Here is a 17,768-nt window from a genome sequence, read left to right on the forward strand (position 1 = left end):
TATCTTGCTCGCCCTTATCTGGTGTGGTTGTAGGTATATGGGGTCAGGGTCCCATCTCCCCAGGCAGTTCTCTGAAGGCGTCCTACAGTCCCTGGACCCCCTGGAAAAATGAATCCATGTTTTGGATCCTAGATCCATGTTTTGGATCCTGAGGCATTCAGCCTCAGCCTTCCGTGGCCACAGCTAGACAGTCTGTGCTTCTTGTACTAATGGAATGATGGCTTGTGCCCCTTACGAGGGCTCTTAGGCCTTTGGAATTGCTCATTCATTTGGAAGAGGAATGCAAAGGAAGGAACCCAGGAAGGAAGAGCAGAGCTGGGGCTCTGGGGAAACGCCCAGTGTCTTTGGCTGCCTCCACTGGGACAAGACCAGCCCGGGGGACGACCAGCTCCTGCCTCTCAGCTACTCACTGACTGTTTCCTGCCTCCCAAGCTGCAGAGGCTTCTGATTCCCAGCCCCACCCCATCACCCAGGCCTTTCCTTGCCTGATCTTTACCCCCCTCCATTTGACATTTCTGACTTCTCTACCTCCTCTTGTGCTCAGGTGACTCTGCCCACTTTTTCCTCTTGCTCCCAACTCTCCCAGCCTGCATATCCAGATTGCCTTGGTGAACTGAGAGCTGGAATATTGTTGATTTATTTATTCATTCATCCATTCATTCGGCAGACATACTGAGCAGACTTACTTTATGCCAGACCCTGAGCTGACCACTGTTGGGAGGCAAAGATGCATGAGGTGGTCTCAAAAGAGGCACTTTGCATTAGGTTTCTTGGGTTTTGAGCAACAGAAATGGACTTGGACCTTCATGGGAAGGGTGTTGGGGGTAGTTCACAGAACCAAAGGAATAGCTGAACAGTTGGCCTTTAGAAGGGCAGGAGCCAGGGTAGCTCCAGAGCTTGCCTCCCAGGAGCTGCTGCCGTTGGGTCCAGTGGGTCTCCCTCCACTCAAGGTTCAAATTCCTGTCCTGGAGCTCAGGGCATCATGGACTGGGAGAGAGGTAGTTTTCCAAAGGATGGGGATTCTTACCAGAAGAATGGTGGAGGGTGGAAGGGTAGAAAGGGCTTGGCAGGCAACCACAGAAGATACCCTGACACATACACACACACACACGTTTCTTCCCATCTGATGCACTACAACTCTCTCACAACCAAAAGCAAATCGCTTTCTGCTTGAGGAGACCATTCAAGGTCATAGTCAATGACTAAGTCCAGGGATAATGACCAAGGCTACCATTCTCCAAAGTCCAGTGTCACTAATGATACTCTTCCCTCTTTTATCACGATCTCCTTTTGAAATTCTGCAACCTGTGGAAATTATATAACCCAACAAGAAGGGAAGTATGAGTAAAGGCTACGGTCCATTTCTATAACTGGTCATGAGAACTAGTATTTATGACTAGGGATTTTTTTGCCCTTTGGAGTGACCCAAATCTTCAGTTCCAAAGTCCAGTTCCTAAGCAGTCCTGCCTGTGTGGCAGGCATTAGCCACTGGACATGGCAGTACCAGGAAGCACTTTAGGAAACCCCCACGTCCATCTGTACCCTGCCCCCTTTTAAGTAGCCGCAATCATATTTTCCCTTGATAGAGTTAATCATCCTAGCTACTCCTACGTGTCACTATATTTACTCGTATCCTAGATATACTCCTATCCTAGCTATGTGTGGCTCAGAGATACAAGCAACCTGAGATGGCCAGGTGCCTAGGCTTCTAATTCACTTGAATCATTACTATGAATTTCTGAAGATATGTTTTCTTGGGAACTAAAACCTCTACACCAGTCTGGTCCTAAACCTCAGATATGAGAAACGCATTGAGATGTTGTGATAACATGCCCCTCTTCACCCTGCTTCCTAGCCTGTAGGAGAAATAACACCATGAATTGGTCGCCGGTTTGGAGCTTATGCTACATCTTGCAGGCCTTACCCAACCTTGCAAGGTATTGTTTTCAGCTGGTGCCGTAGCTGAGTTTTTCAACAAACCATTTCACCATATTATCAAGCTAGCTGCTTCTAGACTGTGGGGATCCTGACAAGATGAGCAAAGGCCATAGGCATCAACCCATTACTTTGCTATAAAGTATATTCCCTGGTTGAACGCAATATGTGGGGATACCAAAATGCTGTTTACAACAGTTGATAATTCCATGGATTTTGATGGGAGAGCCATGATGGGTAAAGAAAGCAAATCCAAATCCAGAAGAAGGGCCCATAATGGTCAAGGTAAGTTCCTGCCCTGTTAAAGCCGTAGCATAAGCGTAGATTGAGGCGAGTTCAGCCGTAGGGCAGGAGGAGGCGTTATGGGAGAGTGAGTGACGCCCACACACAGCTTGCCTGTGCCTCCAGAACCCTATCCTGGAGCATTCACCTAATGCTGGTGGCCATGCCTGATTTGGGCTGGGTGGATCCGACAAGCCCTGTCCATAAGGGCCAGCATGGCCGCCTGGTAGGCTGTAGCCAAGCAGTTAGACTCCCCAGAGCCCAGCGGCAAGTCAGAGGGCTGTGTGTCAAAAGGATAATAGTTACTTGTTGGCCAGCGTATCACTTGATTCTAAACTCTGGGTTCTCCTGCCATATTTTTAAAATCAAGACTTGTCACAATCTCCATGTGGCTCCCCAGTATGCCACAGACAGATCCCTCAAGCACCACTGGCTCTGCCAGGTCATGTGGCCTGGTGGCAGAATCATTTGTGCTAAAGCCTTTTCCTGCTGGAGAGCCTTCACTTGCTCTGCGCCCTGCCCAAAGCTGGCAGTCTTCTGGGTCAATCAGTAAATGGGTTGGAGCAAGGTGCCCCAAACTGACAATTTTGCCTGGAATTGGGCCTTAGTGGTAAGGAATTCAAAATGTAGGAATTTGTCCTACGTTAATGGAGGATCTGTTCTGACCTCAATAGACCCCTTGATCCCCAGGAACTTTATCAAAGGAACAGACATTTGCATTTTCACATGCTTTATCTCCCATCTCTTGACTCACATATATATATGTCTTGCCAAAGCATCTAGGGAAACTGTTGATCTCCAGACCCTATCAGCATGATGCCATCAGCGTGCTGGAACATTGCATTGCTGAGGTCAAGGTCCCTGTGAGGCAGTCTGTGGCACAGAGCTGGACAGCTAAGATAATATATATCATTCAGCAGGACAGCAGTGGAGTACTGCTGCCCTGCCAGCTGAAGACGAATTGCTTCTGATGTTCTTTGCTCATCAAACTCGAGGAAAACAATGAATTCACTAGATCAAAGGGTTCATACCAAATGCCAAGAGCTGGATGAATTTGCTTTAGCAAGAAGACCATTTCTGGAACAGCACCTGCAATTGGAGTCATCATGTTTTAAAGTTTACAACAATCCAAAGACCTCCTGGTGTTTTGCATTGGCCAGGCTGAGCTGTGGTAAGAATCACTATGACTTCACTCTCAAATCTGATAGTAACACTAATTTCTACAATTCCCTCACAAATACGGACTCACTTTTGATTTACCATTTCGGTCGGGAGGGGGAATTCTGATGGCTTGTGCTTCTCCTATCCTATCATAGTCATTCTTACCCCACTAATCAGAGCCATTGTGGGGGTTATGCGTGTTTCAGAATATATCCATTTCAACTGTACACTCAAAATAACCTTTCATTGGCTTTGAGTTTCCACTGGGTCTACTATGGCGCAAAATTTGGTCTATTAAACATCTCTATGGATTGGCAGACCACATGCTCTTCTGTTGTACCCAGAAATTGGACTTGGCTTGGAGCCAGTGTCCTACAAAACCCCTCTCCCCAAGTCTGAGTACTTTCCTTTCCTTTCAGTTTCCAGATAAGTGAACACAGATCCCTTTGGGGAAGGCTGCAAGGAAGGTTAACAATATGCATCTAAGTGTTAAAATAAGGTTTTTCTTCAAAGATATTTGACTTCCTCTCCATTGAAAGTCTGGAAATTAAGTGGGAGATTTTGACTCTACCTTGGCAGCTGAGACAGACCTCTTTGCCCAATCAGAAACCTTTGGTTACAGTAGTAACTAGCTGGTATCTTAGGCACTGTCTGGTCTTTTTCATTCCTGGGGCCCAATGATTAATTAACCACAGCTAGGGGTCTGGTTTCCATGCCCATGTCCATTATGATGACTCCTCTACTCTGTTCCTTCTGTCTGTCTCTGCTGCTGAGATCAGGAAGTTCATTTCATAGGCGCTCTTCCAACCAGAATTCCAGGCCTAGAGAGGAAAGCCAGCAGAGCCTCGCCAATTTCTCACGGCAGGGAGTGAGACCATCTTCTGGGTCATGTCAGAGGACAGAGGGCAGATGGGCTGGATGCATGTCAGGGACCCAATAAAGCATTCTTGTTTCCTGAAATCTGTGAGTTCCTGCCTTTCTTGGAATTTTGGTCTTTTCTTATAATTTAGCATGGGTCAGTATTTAGTCCAGATTTGTATTATCCACCCCCATCTATAGCCCCCCTCCCCCTGTCCAAATGGTAAGAACTGTATCTGGCTGTATGAGCTTCTATAGAATCTCTGGTGAGTGAGAACATATCAATAAACAAAACCTGAATCAAAATTCTGTTCTGCTATCTTGGTCAAACAGCCTTAAAAAGTTTCCATAAATTTCCCCTATATTTTTTGGCAATGTATATTAGCTAGCTCATACAGTTTCTTCTGGGAGTAACTCTTCTTTTTCCCCGATTTGATTCTGCCTCTCATCCCCTGGGTTATGTTGACTGTGGATTCTGGTTACTGGCAGACCAACAGTGTTGTGTGGGACAGGGTCTGGGTCTCAGTTTTGTACCTTGATGTTGTCAGTACCCCTGAGCTGATCACACTCAGGGAGCGTTTCATTCATTAAACTTACAAGGAAATGGAATTTTCACACTAAAAACCCACCTTGCTAATTTTTTATGAGACATGTAACCATCCAGAAGACTGGACACTTTACCTGACAAGGGAATTCTTCCCTTCTTCTGAAAGGAGAACTTCAAGGGAAGCCAAATTATCAGAAGGTTGTTTGAGCTGAGAACAGACAGACCTCAGTTCAAATCCACCTCTGCTATCCATGTGAGCTTGGGCTTGTTGCTTAAGCCCTTGGAACCGAGATGCACGTGAGTGATTGGAGCTATGATTGGAGCTAGCTCTAGGTAGGAGTGTTAAGAAAATTCAGCTGAGTAAATTTAAAGATCTAATTGGCCTTATTCATGAATTGGGCAGCATCGCATCTGGCAAGTATCAATAGAAAGGAGCTCTGAGGAGGTGTACAAAGTGGAAGGTTTTTAAAGGCAGAAAGAGGGTGGGACCATAAAGTCATAAAGGAGAGAAAGGATTATTTCAGGCAAGGTCACCTTCCCTTGGGAGAAAAGGAGAAATCTATCATGCAGATGAGATGACCTCACTGTGCTCATCAGGTAATTCCAGATTGATTGGTTAAAGGGTGCATTCCTGGGAGTGGCTGAAACTTTAGTAGAGTCTTGGTTTGCTGTCCTAGGGACAAGTGACTCCATTTTGTGCCTGTGTTCCTTTTTTCAATAGAGGCATCCCCTACTGACACCCAGAGGTCCTGGAATCCATGAGGCACTGTCCTCAGACCTCAGAACTGATGTGGTTCAGAGATGGCTCTTTCCTATTATTTCCAAAGGGCAGCGAGAGATAGCAGCTACCGTCTACTCAGCCTCAGGGGATACATCACGCATGAAGATGAAGGACCTTCATGCGTGATGTATGAAGTAAATCACTTGAACGAGAATCCCCATCTCAGGCTAAGGAATCTGCTTAAGATGCATCAGGTGTCCTACTGTGTAGACTGTGTCACTGGCAGAGAAATTTCATTAGGGCTCTTGTTTTCTAACAGGGCAAAATGTATATTCTTGGAGCAGTTGGAGTCAAATTACTCAGATTATGTGGCTGAGTGCCCATTAAATCAACCCCTGTAGAATCTGTGCTGGGTCTTACTCAGGAAGTTGCTCAGAGACACAGTATCCCTGGTTTCATGGAGTCTGACTGGAGAATACAGTTCACAGCCATTAGGTCTAAGTGTGGGCCCAGAATCCATCCTGCCTGCCAAGCTGCAGGTGAGATAGAAACATGGTGTGGACACCTCAAACGCCAGCTCAGATCTCCCAAATAAAAGCGTGTGGCTCAGTGGCCTGGGGTTCTACCCCAGGCTGTTCAACTTCTCAATAGTCGCTCCATTTATGGTGCCAGGTCCTCCATCACACACCTCGGTGGAGGACAGGTCGGGGGGAAATGGTGACCAGAATCTACCTCATGGGGTTATCATGAAGGTTATCTGAGATAGTGCAGGGAAAGCTCTTAGCCACCTCCTGGCACATGCCAACTCGTCAGCTGGTGCCATTGTCACCATCTCCGGGCCCACTCACATGCTGCTCTTCTCCTCCAAGCTGGGAGACCCTGGTGTTTCTCCCTTCCTTCAAGGTGGGGTGGTTAACAACATCTCCACCCCACCCCTGAAAACCGTCTTTCCAGCTCTCGTCCCATGGGAAACAGTCAGTACTGCCTCCTGACCCACAAGCTGGTCAGTGATTAGCCCCTGGGCTGGGTCAGGCTCTCCACGAACCCCAACAGGCATGGAAGTGAAGGGACTGGGACACAGCCTTTGGAAGAGGGAACCTTGCTCCTAAGGCACAGTGGCATGGAAAGCAGTGTCTCACAGCAAGGCATGATATAGGCTTGGCAGGCCCATGCAGGAAGGAGAGTTGGTGCCAGTCAGAGAGGCGACCGTGCCTTGCATCCTGTGGCACGATGTTACTGGTGGAATCCCACCTGGGTGGAGGGAAGCAAGCTGCACCTGGAAAGTCTTGGTGTCTAGATGTGACACTCAGAGGTGTTCATTTTTGTTCTTCCGGACCATTGTATTTAACTTGTGATGCCCATTTGTCAGCACCTCCTCTATGACACTACTGGTCTGTGGTAGATTCATTTGACCGGCTCCTCCCAGGAGGCCTACAGCCCTCCTCACGGAAACTTTTATAAAAATAGCTGGCTTTGCTCTAAGTGGATGCCACATCAGACCACTGCCCTGACAGAGGGAAAAAATGGAACAATCAAGGAACTATCTTTGCCTATATAATTAACCAGCTTATCAACTGTGACTCCGTGTCAGGCTCTGGGCCAACAAGGCAATGGAGATCCAAATTAATAGCTCCCACAGCCCCTGCCAATGGCTGGCAGGAAATACTGTGCCTCCCAGAGGAGGATATAGCCTTTGGTATAAAACCCACAAAAGCCACGGATATCATCCTTGAATCACGTCATTCACAGGATGACGTGAATTAATAAGACCTACCTTTGTGGAACATCTTAACCTGCTTCAAACTGAAAAAGGAAGCATCTCAACCTCTCATTATATAAAAAGCTAATATGAGATGGAAAGGCAGGAGGGATAGAAGGTAAAACGAAAACAGAGACAAGGGAAATACATTTCACATTGTAGCAGCCAGTTAAATATTTGGAAAGAGTGATCTCTTAGCTGTTTGGGGAAAATCCCCCTGCCTGGTGGCCATGGGCCCTCATGGGCATGGGACCAGGCGTCTTACTTTACCAGCCCTTCACTGTTGCTGAGATAGATGAACCCCCACACCCATTCTTTCATCTTGTACTGGATAATGGCCATTTGTGCCCATCTGTTCCCGATGAACAGAAAGGGTCAAGGGGTGGACTCTAGCAGGAGACGCTGGGATAGTCACGGCAAGTAAGCTGCGGCAGGGGAGTTTGGCCTTTTGGGTGTTTGGCGTATTTCCTTCCTCTGTGAACACCTGGACTTGCTGTATAGGTGCTAGAAGAGCACTGTGCTCTCAGTCTCGTGAGGGTCCCTTCTTATGGAAAGTGTGTAAGAGTTACAAGCAGAGGGCATACACGTCTAAGATATTTCTTCAGTTTTTTTTTTTTTTAATAAATTTATTTATTTATTTATTTTTGGCTGTGTTGGGTCTTCGTTGCTGTGCGCGGGCTTTCTCTAGTTGCGGCAAGCGGGGCCTACTCTTCGTTGCGGTGCACGGGCTTCTCATTGCGGTGGCTTCTCTTGTTGCGGAGCACGGGCTCTAGAGCACAGGCTCAGTAGTTGTGGCTCGCGGGCTTAGCTGCTCTGCGGCATGTGGGATCCTCCCGGACCAGGGCTCAAACCTGTGTTCCCTGCATTGGCAGGCGGATTCTTAACCACTGCGCCACCAGAGAAGTCCCCTTTTTTCAGTTTTTGTATTTTGCTCTGTGTCATCAGAATTTGTACACGCTTTCTAGTTTAGCATATTTCTACTAGGCCTATAGGAATCCCATCTTTCAATGCCCCAAATGAGAAAGGGACCATTGTATTGAATGTCCTTTCTGCTAACCGCCCAGGTGTAAGAGAGAGAGAAGCAGGTTTAGGAAAGAGGAATGACAAGCTTATGCTCATGGAACTTGACCAGGGAGGAGCCTCTCTTTTTAGTCACTGCTTGGACACATGAAGAGATGTGATGAAAAAGACCTTATCTATGAAGAGCCAAGAGGTGAGAGCAGGCAAAACTGTGAGAAGAAAATAAGGGGACTGTTGAACGTCCCTTCTGACGAGGTCTGCCTCTTACAGTTCTGAGTGTTTCACTCACCCCTTGTAAAAATATCCTCTTCATTATATCAGAGTCTGGCAAGGAGAAAGGACTCTCTACCGCTCAGACCAAGAATTCCCCTGAAACAGGAGTGACCCCAGAGAACTGAAGCCAGAAACAGGTAAGGGGTTGCCTCTGAGGAATGGGACAGGGATGGGAGAGGTGGAGCAGTCTTCTCATTATAAATCCTTCTAAGTGCTTCTGTTTTGTTTTGATTGGAAGGGGGGAAAGATACACGATACACACACACACACACACACACACACACACACACACACGTTGCTATATATATATATAGCAACGCGCAGGCCTTTCTGTTTGTTTGTTTGCAGTTTCACATATTTATTTTTGGCAGGAAGGAAATCATTGCAAACCTCTTGACTGACGATGTTCGCCCCCTGGAAACGTGCACGTTCCACATGTAGTATTTTCCCAGTGATGCTGGATTGTTTATCACATTCAAATGTCCAACAGAAAACCATGACTACCCAGACACCGGCATCTCCACCACTTGGTGGGTGGTGGTGTTAGTCTACAGAGAAGCTCCCTGGAGAATGGAACAGGAACAGACACCATCAAATTTACAGTAAAATAGCAACAGAGGCAGCCACTTGATTTTGCACAGGTAAAGGCAAGCACTTCAAACCACCCACTCTTCTCGAACCCTGGCATGCCAACTGTCCATCACAGCACCTTTAAAAGCAGAGGCACAAATGTCACAAGTGTTTGACCATAGGGCTGTGTGGTTCTGGATTTCTTGAGAAAGCCATCTTTAATATACAGCGTTGTAAAATGTTGCCAAGTTATAGATTTACAGATTTCCTTTTTATACAACAAGTTCAAATGCTGCAACTGTGACAAGTCTGTGTCATTAGATATATATATATTCCTTGCCTCGCCCTGCTCTGGACCCAGCACCCCAGCCCTGGCTCAGTTCCAGGCCTCACTGTATCACCCCAGTGAGATCATCTCCTCAGGAAACAGGCCACAGGGAGTCAAGTGACACGCTGAGATCACACAGCTGGATGGGGCACAGCCAGGACCCCTGAGGTCCTCCAGCTCTTGTTCTTTCCCTGGGGTCTCATCCCAACCCACCCAGCCTCCCAACCACCCAGCCTGTGGCTTTCAGCCAAATTTCACCTGAAAAGAACACTTGGTTTCTGGGGACCAGGATCACTGTTGACTGCCCTTCCACGAGCAGGGGAGCAACACAGGGTCTCATGGCCTGGAGGAGGAGAGCAGTGCGTCAAGACAGCCCTGAGATGGGACCTGTGACAGCGATGACACCTGCCAGCCTGATGGTGCCAGCCTCTCTGCCAAACACCTCACCTGCATTCGCTCATTTAATCCCCATCAGTATTTATTTATGAGGTAGGTACTATTACCCACCGTTTTACAGATGAGGAAACCAGTTAACTTTCAGAGCCAGGACTGAATCTAGACCTTTGGGCTCTAAGCTCCGGGTTCATTTCAAGACACACAGCCTATTAAATCCTTGTTTGAGACATCAGGGCACATGAAGATGTCAAGGCTCTAAGGTGCAGTGTAGGGAATGTTTTGGAACAAGTTTGGCTGCTCCTGGATGTGTTGTGCCTCCTGGCTTCTCTCTGGGCACCAAGAGAAACCAAGAGAGGAGGGGGAGGAGAGAGGAGAGGACTGATGAGGAAGGGGGAAGGGGAGGGGAGAGGGAGCAGGAAAGGGGGGAAGGAGGGGAGGAAGAGGTTAGAAGTGGGCAGAGGCAGAGAAGCAGGTACAGTCCGATCTGCCCTTCACTGGGGCTTGATGAGGCCCCCTGCCAGGGCAGCTGCAAGCCCATCCCTGTGGAGGCTGCCCATGGTGGCAGGTGTTCTGCTCAGGATAAACTAGATGATGCCACAAACGTTTAGTTTATAATCAAGGCAGCACACAAGCCTCCAACAGAGTGAGTGGGGCACAGTGTGGATCTCCACCCAAAAGAGCAAATTGCAAAAAAGCTGGTGTAGTATAAGCCTCTTTTGTAAGATGAATAACCTGAAAGAGTATTCACTTATGAAAAATGTCTGGAGAAAAATTCCACAAGCTCAGTGGTGGTCATATCTGGAAGGCTCAGATTAGAGGGATTTTTAACTTCCTGTGTTTTGTATATTTCTATAATGTTTAAATGTTTGCTGATGCATGTGTAATACTTTGGTAATCAGAATGACAAAAAAATGTTTTTAAAGAGAAGGGGTACCCCCCACCCTTCATCCATCATGGTCCCCAAACTTCCAAAACAACCAGCATGTGCTGATAACTCCGCCTCTGTGTTACCAGGAAGTGTTTATGCATCATAAAGGATTTTGTCCTGAGTGTGTATGATTAATTATTAAGGAGATGTTGTCAATCCTGTCAGATAAGTTTAATGTTTAGTTTGAGGATTGAAATGTTAAAGGTTTTGTCCATTGACTTTGCACGCTGTTGCTTAGGTGTCAGTTAAAAAGCAATGGAACCAAAGGGCAAGCTGTGATTTGGTTTTGTTTTCAAGACCACTTAGACCTGAAACACTTTTTACTATTTATGGCACTACACTGCTTTCCTCATCTTCAAGCTCAGGAAAATAGGTTGCTGTTATAATTACTGATCCAGTGAGAAAAGGGAGACTGTGTAAGATGCAAAATGAACGATAAAACACATGATCCAAAAAACTGAGTAGCACTGATGGCAGGTGGAAAAGGAGGCCCCAGGAGGGGATATGGGGAGAGTGAGAGTAATAAAGCTGAGCTTCCTGGAAGAGGTGGGCCTGTTTGGGAGCAGGAAAGAGTGGAGAGGAAGGCGTCATTGAGGAGGAAGGCAGATTCAGTTATGAGGCAGGAGCTCCGCAGGCCAGGCCTAGAGTGGGGCCCACTTGCCCCGTTTCCTCTTTTCCCTGAGAGAGGCTGGGGTCCCTGCCCTGGCCGTGGTCCTAGGCTCTGAAGACCGTGCTGGACAGAGCCAGGTGGGAGGCCCAGCCAACTCCAACTCTGGACTCTGCCCAGGAATTTCCACTGAGATGAGAAGACAGGCCAAAGCGAAAGCAGGTCGGATCCAGCCCGTCCCCGTGGAAACGCGCGCTTCCGTCTGTCCCCGAGAGGGACTTGTTGACCACAAATATGTGAGTAGGAAGGCGAGCCTGCCCCTCTGCGTGCAGCTGTGTGTCTGCGTTCGCGTGTGTGCATGGGTGGCTGGGCTTTCCCAGGCTCTGCCTGTGTGTGTACTTCCCTACATGGGCCTGCTCATGTGTGCCCTTGCGTGTGTGCTCCTGGGTATGTGAGCTTAGCCAGGCTGGCGCTTGGACAGGGTAGGGTGCTACCCAAGGGGAAGAAAAAGAGAGGGGACAGGAGTGAAGAGAGATGGCGTCTTCGTTAGGGCTCTTATTTACAGATGAGTTTAGGCCTATGAACTGAGCTTCAGCAAAGAAAAAAAAAAGAAAGAAAGAAAGAAAAAGAAAAAAAAAAGGACTATATTGGCTCCTGTAATTGAAAAGTCCAGGGATAGGACTGGTTTCAGGTATAGTTGGATCCAGGGACTGGAATGTTGTCTTCAGGATATTGTCTCTCCATCTTTCAGAGATGGGAGAGTGTAATACAATGAAAATATCACTTAATGGCAATGGTTTTAACCTGTTGCGGTGAGTGATGAAAGCTAAGACCTGTCTTCAGAAAAATGCCTTTCAGATACATACACATGCTATACATAATTCCTTCCTTTCCTTCTCTATGAAGTGGGCAGACCTTGCCCTGTTTCTGCCTGACCTTCCAGATTTACAAGGACTTGCCTCTCACAGGTTCAGGAGTGCAGAAAGGGGGGGCCTTCCTCTGTCACTGGGGCCCCTGGCACAATGAGGGTTGAGCTCTGGGATGGGAGAGGCTATGCCAAGCCCCTGCTCCCCGCTCCCTGCCTCCTCCCTTCCATCCTCTGCCCTTCGCCCAGCCCCTCATCTGGGTCCTGCCTGGCCTCCCCTTTCAGCTTTGGGCCCTGACTTTGTCTTTCAGCTGCAAGGTCTGGCGCATGGAGGACAAAACACTGAGACTAAGAGAGTCCAGCTCTCTCACATCAGCGGCCGGTGGTTTGGAGAACATGGGGGCTGAGCTGTTGGAAAGCCTGGTCTGTCCCCTCCCCAACACTGGTTTGGCCCCTCCTGGTGGGAGGGGCCTTTGTTCATCATCTTCCTCCCACCCCCACCTCCTCCTCACCTCTTTGCTTGAACACTTAGGATCCCCCCAGTGTGTTGACCCCCTCCACACAGAGCAGTCCCGTTAATCACTCATTAAACATCTGTGCACACCTATCATGTGCCAGTATAGCCTGCCCTCGTCAGAAAGGTCAGGGAAGGGCTCATCCAGGAAGTAACATTTCAGCTGTGATCTAAATGATAAGGAGGAAGGGACTTCCCTGGCCCTTCAGTGGTTAAGACTCTGTGCTTCCACTGAGGGGAGGGCGTGGGTTCGATCTTTGGTTGGGGAACTAGGATCCCACATGCCTCGCCGCACAGCCAAACAAAAAGAAATTAAAGGATAAGTAGGAGAACCTTCATGATGGGGGAGGATGGGGACTCTCTGGGGAGCTGGCAAGCTCATCCTTGCTCTGGAATGGCCAGGTTGAGGCCCTCCACCCAGAACTTTGGAGCCCAGAACTAGGGACCCACTTCCCTCCCAAACTCCCCTGAAGCACAAGTATCCCTCCTTCATGCAGACCATGAGTTCCCTGAGGGCAGGATGTGTCTAGCACAGAGCCTAGCACACAGTAGGTGCTCAAATTTTGGAATTCAAGTTCCCTCTGGTTACTTCCTGTGCCCAGTCCCCACCCCAGCCCACTCCCAAGGTGACTGTGGGCACACTGGTGGCAGCCTGGGTCTCTCCGCACTCCAGGCCCCCAGCTGTAGCTCTCACGTGAGGCGGGAGGCACCTCCGGTCCATCTCTGGTGGCTTTAGGAGGAAGGCTGGGACCCTGGCACAGTGACTCAAGCCCTGCAGAAGTCAGGGACAGCGGGAGCAAGGCTGGCCTGGAGCCCTCCTCAGGATGGTAGGTCATCTCCGGGAAGGATGTGGGCTGGCCTGGGGAGGAGGCCTCTGTGGGGAGGAGGGATGGGGAGCCTGGCCTGCTGACAGGGAAGGGGCTCCCTGGACCTTTGCTGAAGAAAGGAGTAAATGTGTTTTAGCCAACAAATGAGTTCTGCTGACCTCTGCCTCAGAGGTGAGCCAGGCCAGAGGGTCCCAATCTGCTTTGAAGCAGCCAGAATGAAAATCCCATGAGGGACCCCAATTTATACTGAGGGGCCTGCTCTGGTTGAAGTTGGATGGGGGCCCTGAACCAGCCTGGTCCCCTCTTTACTCCTCATCTGCCTTCTACCCCATTCGGTCTCTGGGGCACCTCAGGGAACCTTGAAGCTTAGTTTGAAAACCCCTAGACTGGGCCAGGCCCCTCCTTTCACATGGGGAGGCTGAAGCCCAGAGAGGGAGAGAGATGGACCCAGGTCTCACAGGCAGCGAATCGAGCCTAGAGCTTGGCCTCCTGACACCCAGGCCTACTGGGGGGGGTCCTGACTGGCCAGATCCTGAGCTAATGAGAGCGTGTTGCCAAAAACTTGGCTTCTGTGCACCAGTGCCAAATCGAATCTCGGAGACAGAGTTTTGGGTGAAGTAGAAAAGCATAGCTTTATTGCTTTGCCAGGCAAAGGGAGACACAGCCGGCTTCCACCCTCGAAAACTGTGTGTCCCCACCCAGGAGGATTTGGTGAGGAGTTTTATAGCAATGGTTCAAGGGTGGGGTTGCTGACAAGACTAGGGTGTGTGCAGGGCCTGCACCCCTTTAATTTTGTTTCAGGTAATCTTCTTTTTATTTATTTATTTATTTATTTATTTATTTTGGCTGTGTTGGGTCTTCGTTTCTGTGCGAGGGCTTTCTCTAGTTGCGGCAAGCGGGGGCCACTCTTCACCGCGGTGCACGGGCCTCCCACTATCGCGGCCCCTCTTGTTGCGGAGCACAGGCTCCAGACACGCAGGCTCAGCAGTTGTGGCTCACGGGCCCAGCCGCTTCGCGGCATGTGGGATCTTCCCATACCAGGGCTCGAACCCGCGTCCCCTGCATTGGCAGGCAGACTCTCAACCACTGCACCACCAGGGAAGCCCTCAGGTAATCTTCTTGATGAACTTCTCTGGTTCCTTTAATCTGGCCTCAGGTGGTCTTTTCTGGAATGAAGAATGCTGACATTTCCCATGTGTTGGGTTTTAGTTCTGTAAAGAGCTCAAATATATTGTTATGTGTTTCCCTTGAAGGGGACCCAGGACCCTGCCCCAAGGCTGCACTATTGTTTGTTGGCTGCTCCTCCCTTGTCTCTGCATCCCTTCCCTTCCCTGATTAACAACTGTTTGAATCTGCCCTTTGGGACTCAGGGAAGGTCATGGAGGCTGGAGTCTGTTCCCTACAAACAAGAAATGGGGGGACATAGGCTTCTGTGCCCAGAAGCCCCATAGGGTCCTGCTCAGTCTCAAGCATTCAGCCGGGTGGGGTTGTGGATTCCATCTGTCTGCCTTGGGACGAGATTGAGGGAAAATGCCTCACTTAGGAGGTGGCCAGTGGGGACAGAGAGAGGGGAGAGAGTTTCCTTTAAAAAATGACTGGTGGCTGAATGAGTGTGAGTGAGCATCTCCTACGTGCTCAGCCAGGGGAACCTCAGAGGTATTCAGGTACCAGCCTTTCCTCCAGGGACAGACAAGTGGCCAAGTGACCAGACAAGAATTGGCATTTGCACCGGGTCCGGAAGGCAGTGGGACTGTGTGACGGCTGCCAGTGGACTGTTCACACTTCCTCTCTCTGGGAGGTGCTGTTGACTCAGAGGATAATGTCCCACAGGAGTAAATGCAGAGCTGGGAGCCTCCCCACTTTGCTCCTCAGACAGTTGGAAATGGGACAGGGGAGGGGAGGCAGCCATCGTGGTTTGTGCATTTCTGTATGTTGGTAAGGTTCTTCCTTATTGTCTCAGTTTATTCCTTCCCATACCCGGGAGGCAGGATTATCACTTGGGTAGTGGTGCTGCTTCAGGCTGAGACACAGCTGGTACAGACAGAGGCCAGAAGGAGTGGACGGCCTGAGCCATTCCTTAGTTTGCTCTGGGCTAGGGTTGCCCTGTAACCCTGTGGGATGTCAAGGCCAGTGCCTGGCTCGCCCCATGTTGCCATTTTACTGGGGACGTACCTGAGTGGCTTCTACCTGGAGGTGTTGAGAATCCCCACAGGGGTGGGAGTCTGGGGGCGCCACTCATAGACCCTGCTGGTCTTCTCCCCAGGAGGAGCCTGCAGCCAGCCCTGAGGGTGAGACGCTTCTGCAGAGGGCACGCACAGCTGTTTCGATGGATCTGCACAGGCCTGCTATGTACTGGTGAGCTTGGGGCCCAGCCCCACCAGGGAGACAGTCACTCCTGCTTAGCCCCATGGTTCCCACCACCCAGGTTTTAGCCACCTGCACCCAGCTATCCATGTCTCAGGGCAGGGTCATTCACTTACCCAATAACTCAACAAAGGTTTGTTGAGCACCAACTCAGGGCCAGCTCTTGTTCCAGAAGCTGGGGAATGAGAATTGAACCAGACCAGATCTTGTGCCCAAGGTACTCTCTGATCAGTAAGGGAGAGGGGGACAAATATTTCCACATAATGCCGAGAGCCATCTGGGAACACCAAGGAAGGATGTGGGGGTGATCAGGGAGGACTTCCAGGAGGAGGTAACATTCCAGTCTCACAGGTTGAACAGGAGTTAACCAGGTAAAAGGGGAAGGACAATAGGAGTGAGAAGGCAGAGGAACACATGAGCAAAGGTGAAAACCTGCAGTATGTGGGCAGGCAGCTGATAAACATTCAGGTGTGGCTGGAGGGTAAAGTTCTAGACCAGGAGTGCCAGAGGATGAGGCTGGAGGGATGAGAAGGGGCCAGGTATTGGGAGGGAGTTGGAGAAACTTGGATTTTACCTCCAAGGCCAGAGAGAGCCATTGAAGGATTTAACCGGGAAGTGTCAAGTTTGGATTCACATTGTGGAAACCCAGAAGAGGCAGGCGGGAAAGACGGGAGAAGGAGATGTTGAGGACCACATTCCATATGGGAGAAGATGAAGTGCTGGAGGATGGAAGGGGGTGGATTTGAGAAATCTTCGAGAAGCCACACCAGCCAGACTTGGGAGCTGATCACCTGTGCAGGATGAAGGAGGCCCTGGAATCCAGGATGCCTCAGGGTTCTGCTTGGACCACGGGGGTGGGTGATGCTGCCCGCCAGAGCCACGGAACAGGAGTGGAGGAGGGGGTCTCAGCAGGAAGGGGGATGGCGAGTTGTTTTGGACAGTGTGTTGGAGGTAACCGCTGCCAGGCCCTCCAGGAGGAGAAGAGGTTTCCCAGGGGTGCTTGGAGAATGAATTGAGAGGTGGTTCACAGATGGAAACCTGGGGACTAGCCACACGGAAGGAGTTAGAGAGGAAGAGGAGTCCTGAGACAGCCTGAGAAGGCGTGCAGGTGGGGGCAGCAGCAGGACACCAGGAGCAGAGTTGGTGCAGAAGCCCAGGGAGCAAAGGGTTTCAAGAAGGAGGGGAAGATCACCAGCATCTCTGCGGTAAGGGGACCAGCGGGCCAAGGATGGAGCAGTGTCCGTGGGATTTAGGGGCAAGGAAGTCATGGTGACTTAGGGTGGACTTGCAAAAGCTGGATGGAGAACAGGAGGAGAGACAGTGTAGACAGTAAGTCTAGACAGCTCTTGCGGGAAATTTTTTAATGAGAACTGGGCGGGAATATTAAAGGAAGGGTGTGGCAGTGTCAAGGAAGGGGGTGTGTTTGTGAAGGGAGACACTTTGACTGTGTTTATGAGCTGAGGCAGGGAGTTTGTAGAAAGAAGGGGAAGAGTGAGGAGGTGGAGATGACCGGTGGAGCAAGGTCCCCTGGGCACGGGGAAGGAGGGGTCCAGGGCCCAGGCGGAGAGGCGGGTCCTCACAGCTGGAGGCTCGATTTGGCTTGGCAGGTGGGAGATCGACAGGGGAGCTGGGTGTGGATGCAGAGGCCTTTGTGGGGACTACACAGGGGAGAAGACATGGAGGCATGACAGCAGGGGCCCCAGTCTTCATGATGAAATGAAAAGCAGGATGCCCTGCTGCCATGGGGCCGGTTCATGGCCCTGGCAGCTTCCTCCTCGAGATGTCAGACACCGTGAAGTCTTCCTTTGACAGG

The 17,768-nt window shown here is 49.9% G+C and overlaps 1 protein-coding gene across 1 annotated transcript in view; it reads left to right on the forward strand.

Moving 5' to 3' along the window:
• Window positions 1-4,476: 4,476 nt before the first annotated feature.
• Window positions 4,477-17,768, forward strand: part of SLC28A1 (solute carrier family 28 member 1) — a 55,048-nt gene continuing 41,756 nt past the window's right edge. The window contains 7 exon segments of the mRNA XM_082449138.1: window positions 4,477-8,476; window positions 8,605-9,943; window positions 11,566-11,681; window positions 12,562-12,673; window positions 13,501-13,521; window positions 13,524-13,591; window positions 15,855-15,946. Of these exon segments, the coding sequence (XP_082305264.1) occupies window positions 12,578-12,673; window positions 13,501-13,521; window positions 13,524-13,591; window positions 15,855-15,946 (277 nt within the window). The 5' untranslated portion in view covers window positions 4,477-8,476; window positions 8,605-9,943; window positions 11,566-11,681; window positions 12,562-12,577.

The sequence above is a fragment of the Balaenoptera physalus genome, assembly GCF_965194825.1.
Source record: "Balaenoptera physalus genome assembly, chromosome: 2".
In the NCBI taxonomy this organism is placed as follows: Eukaryota; Metazoa; Chordata; class Mammalia; order Artiodactyla; family Balaenopteridae; genus Balaenoptera; species Balaenoptera physalus.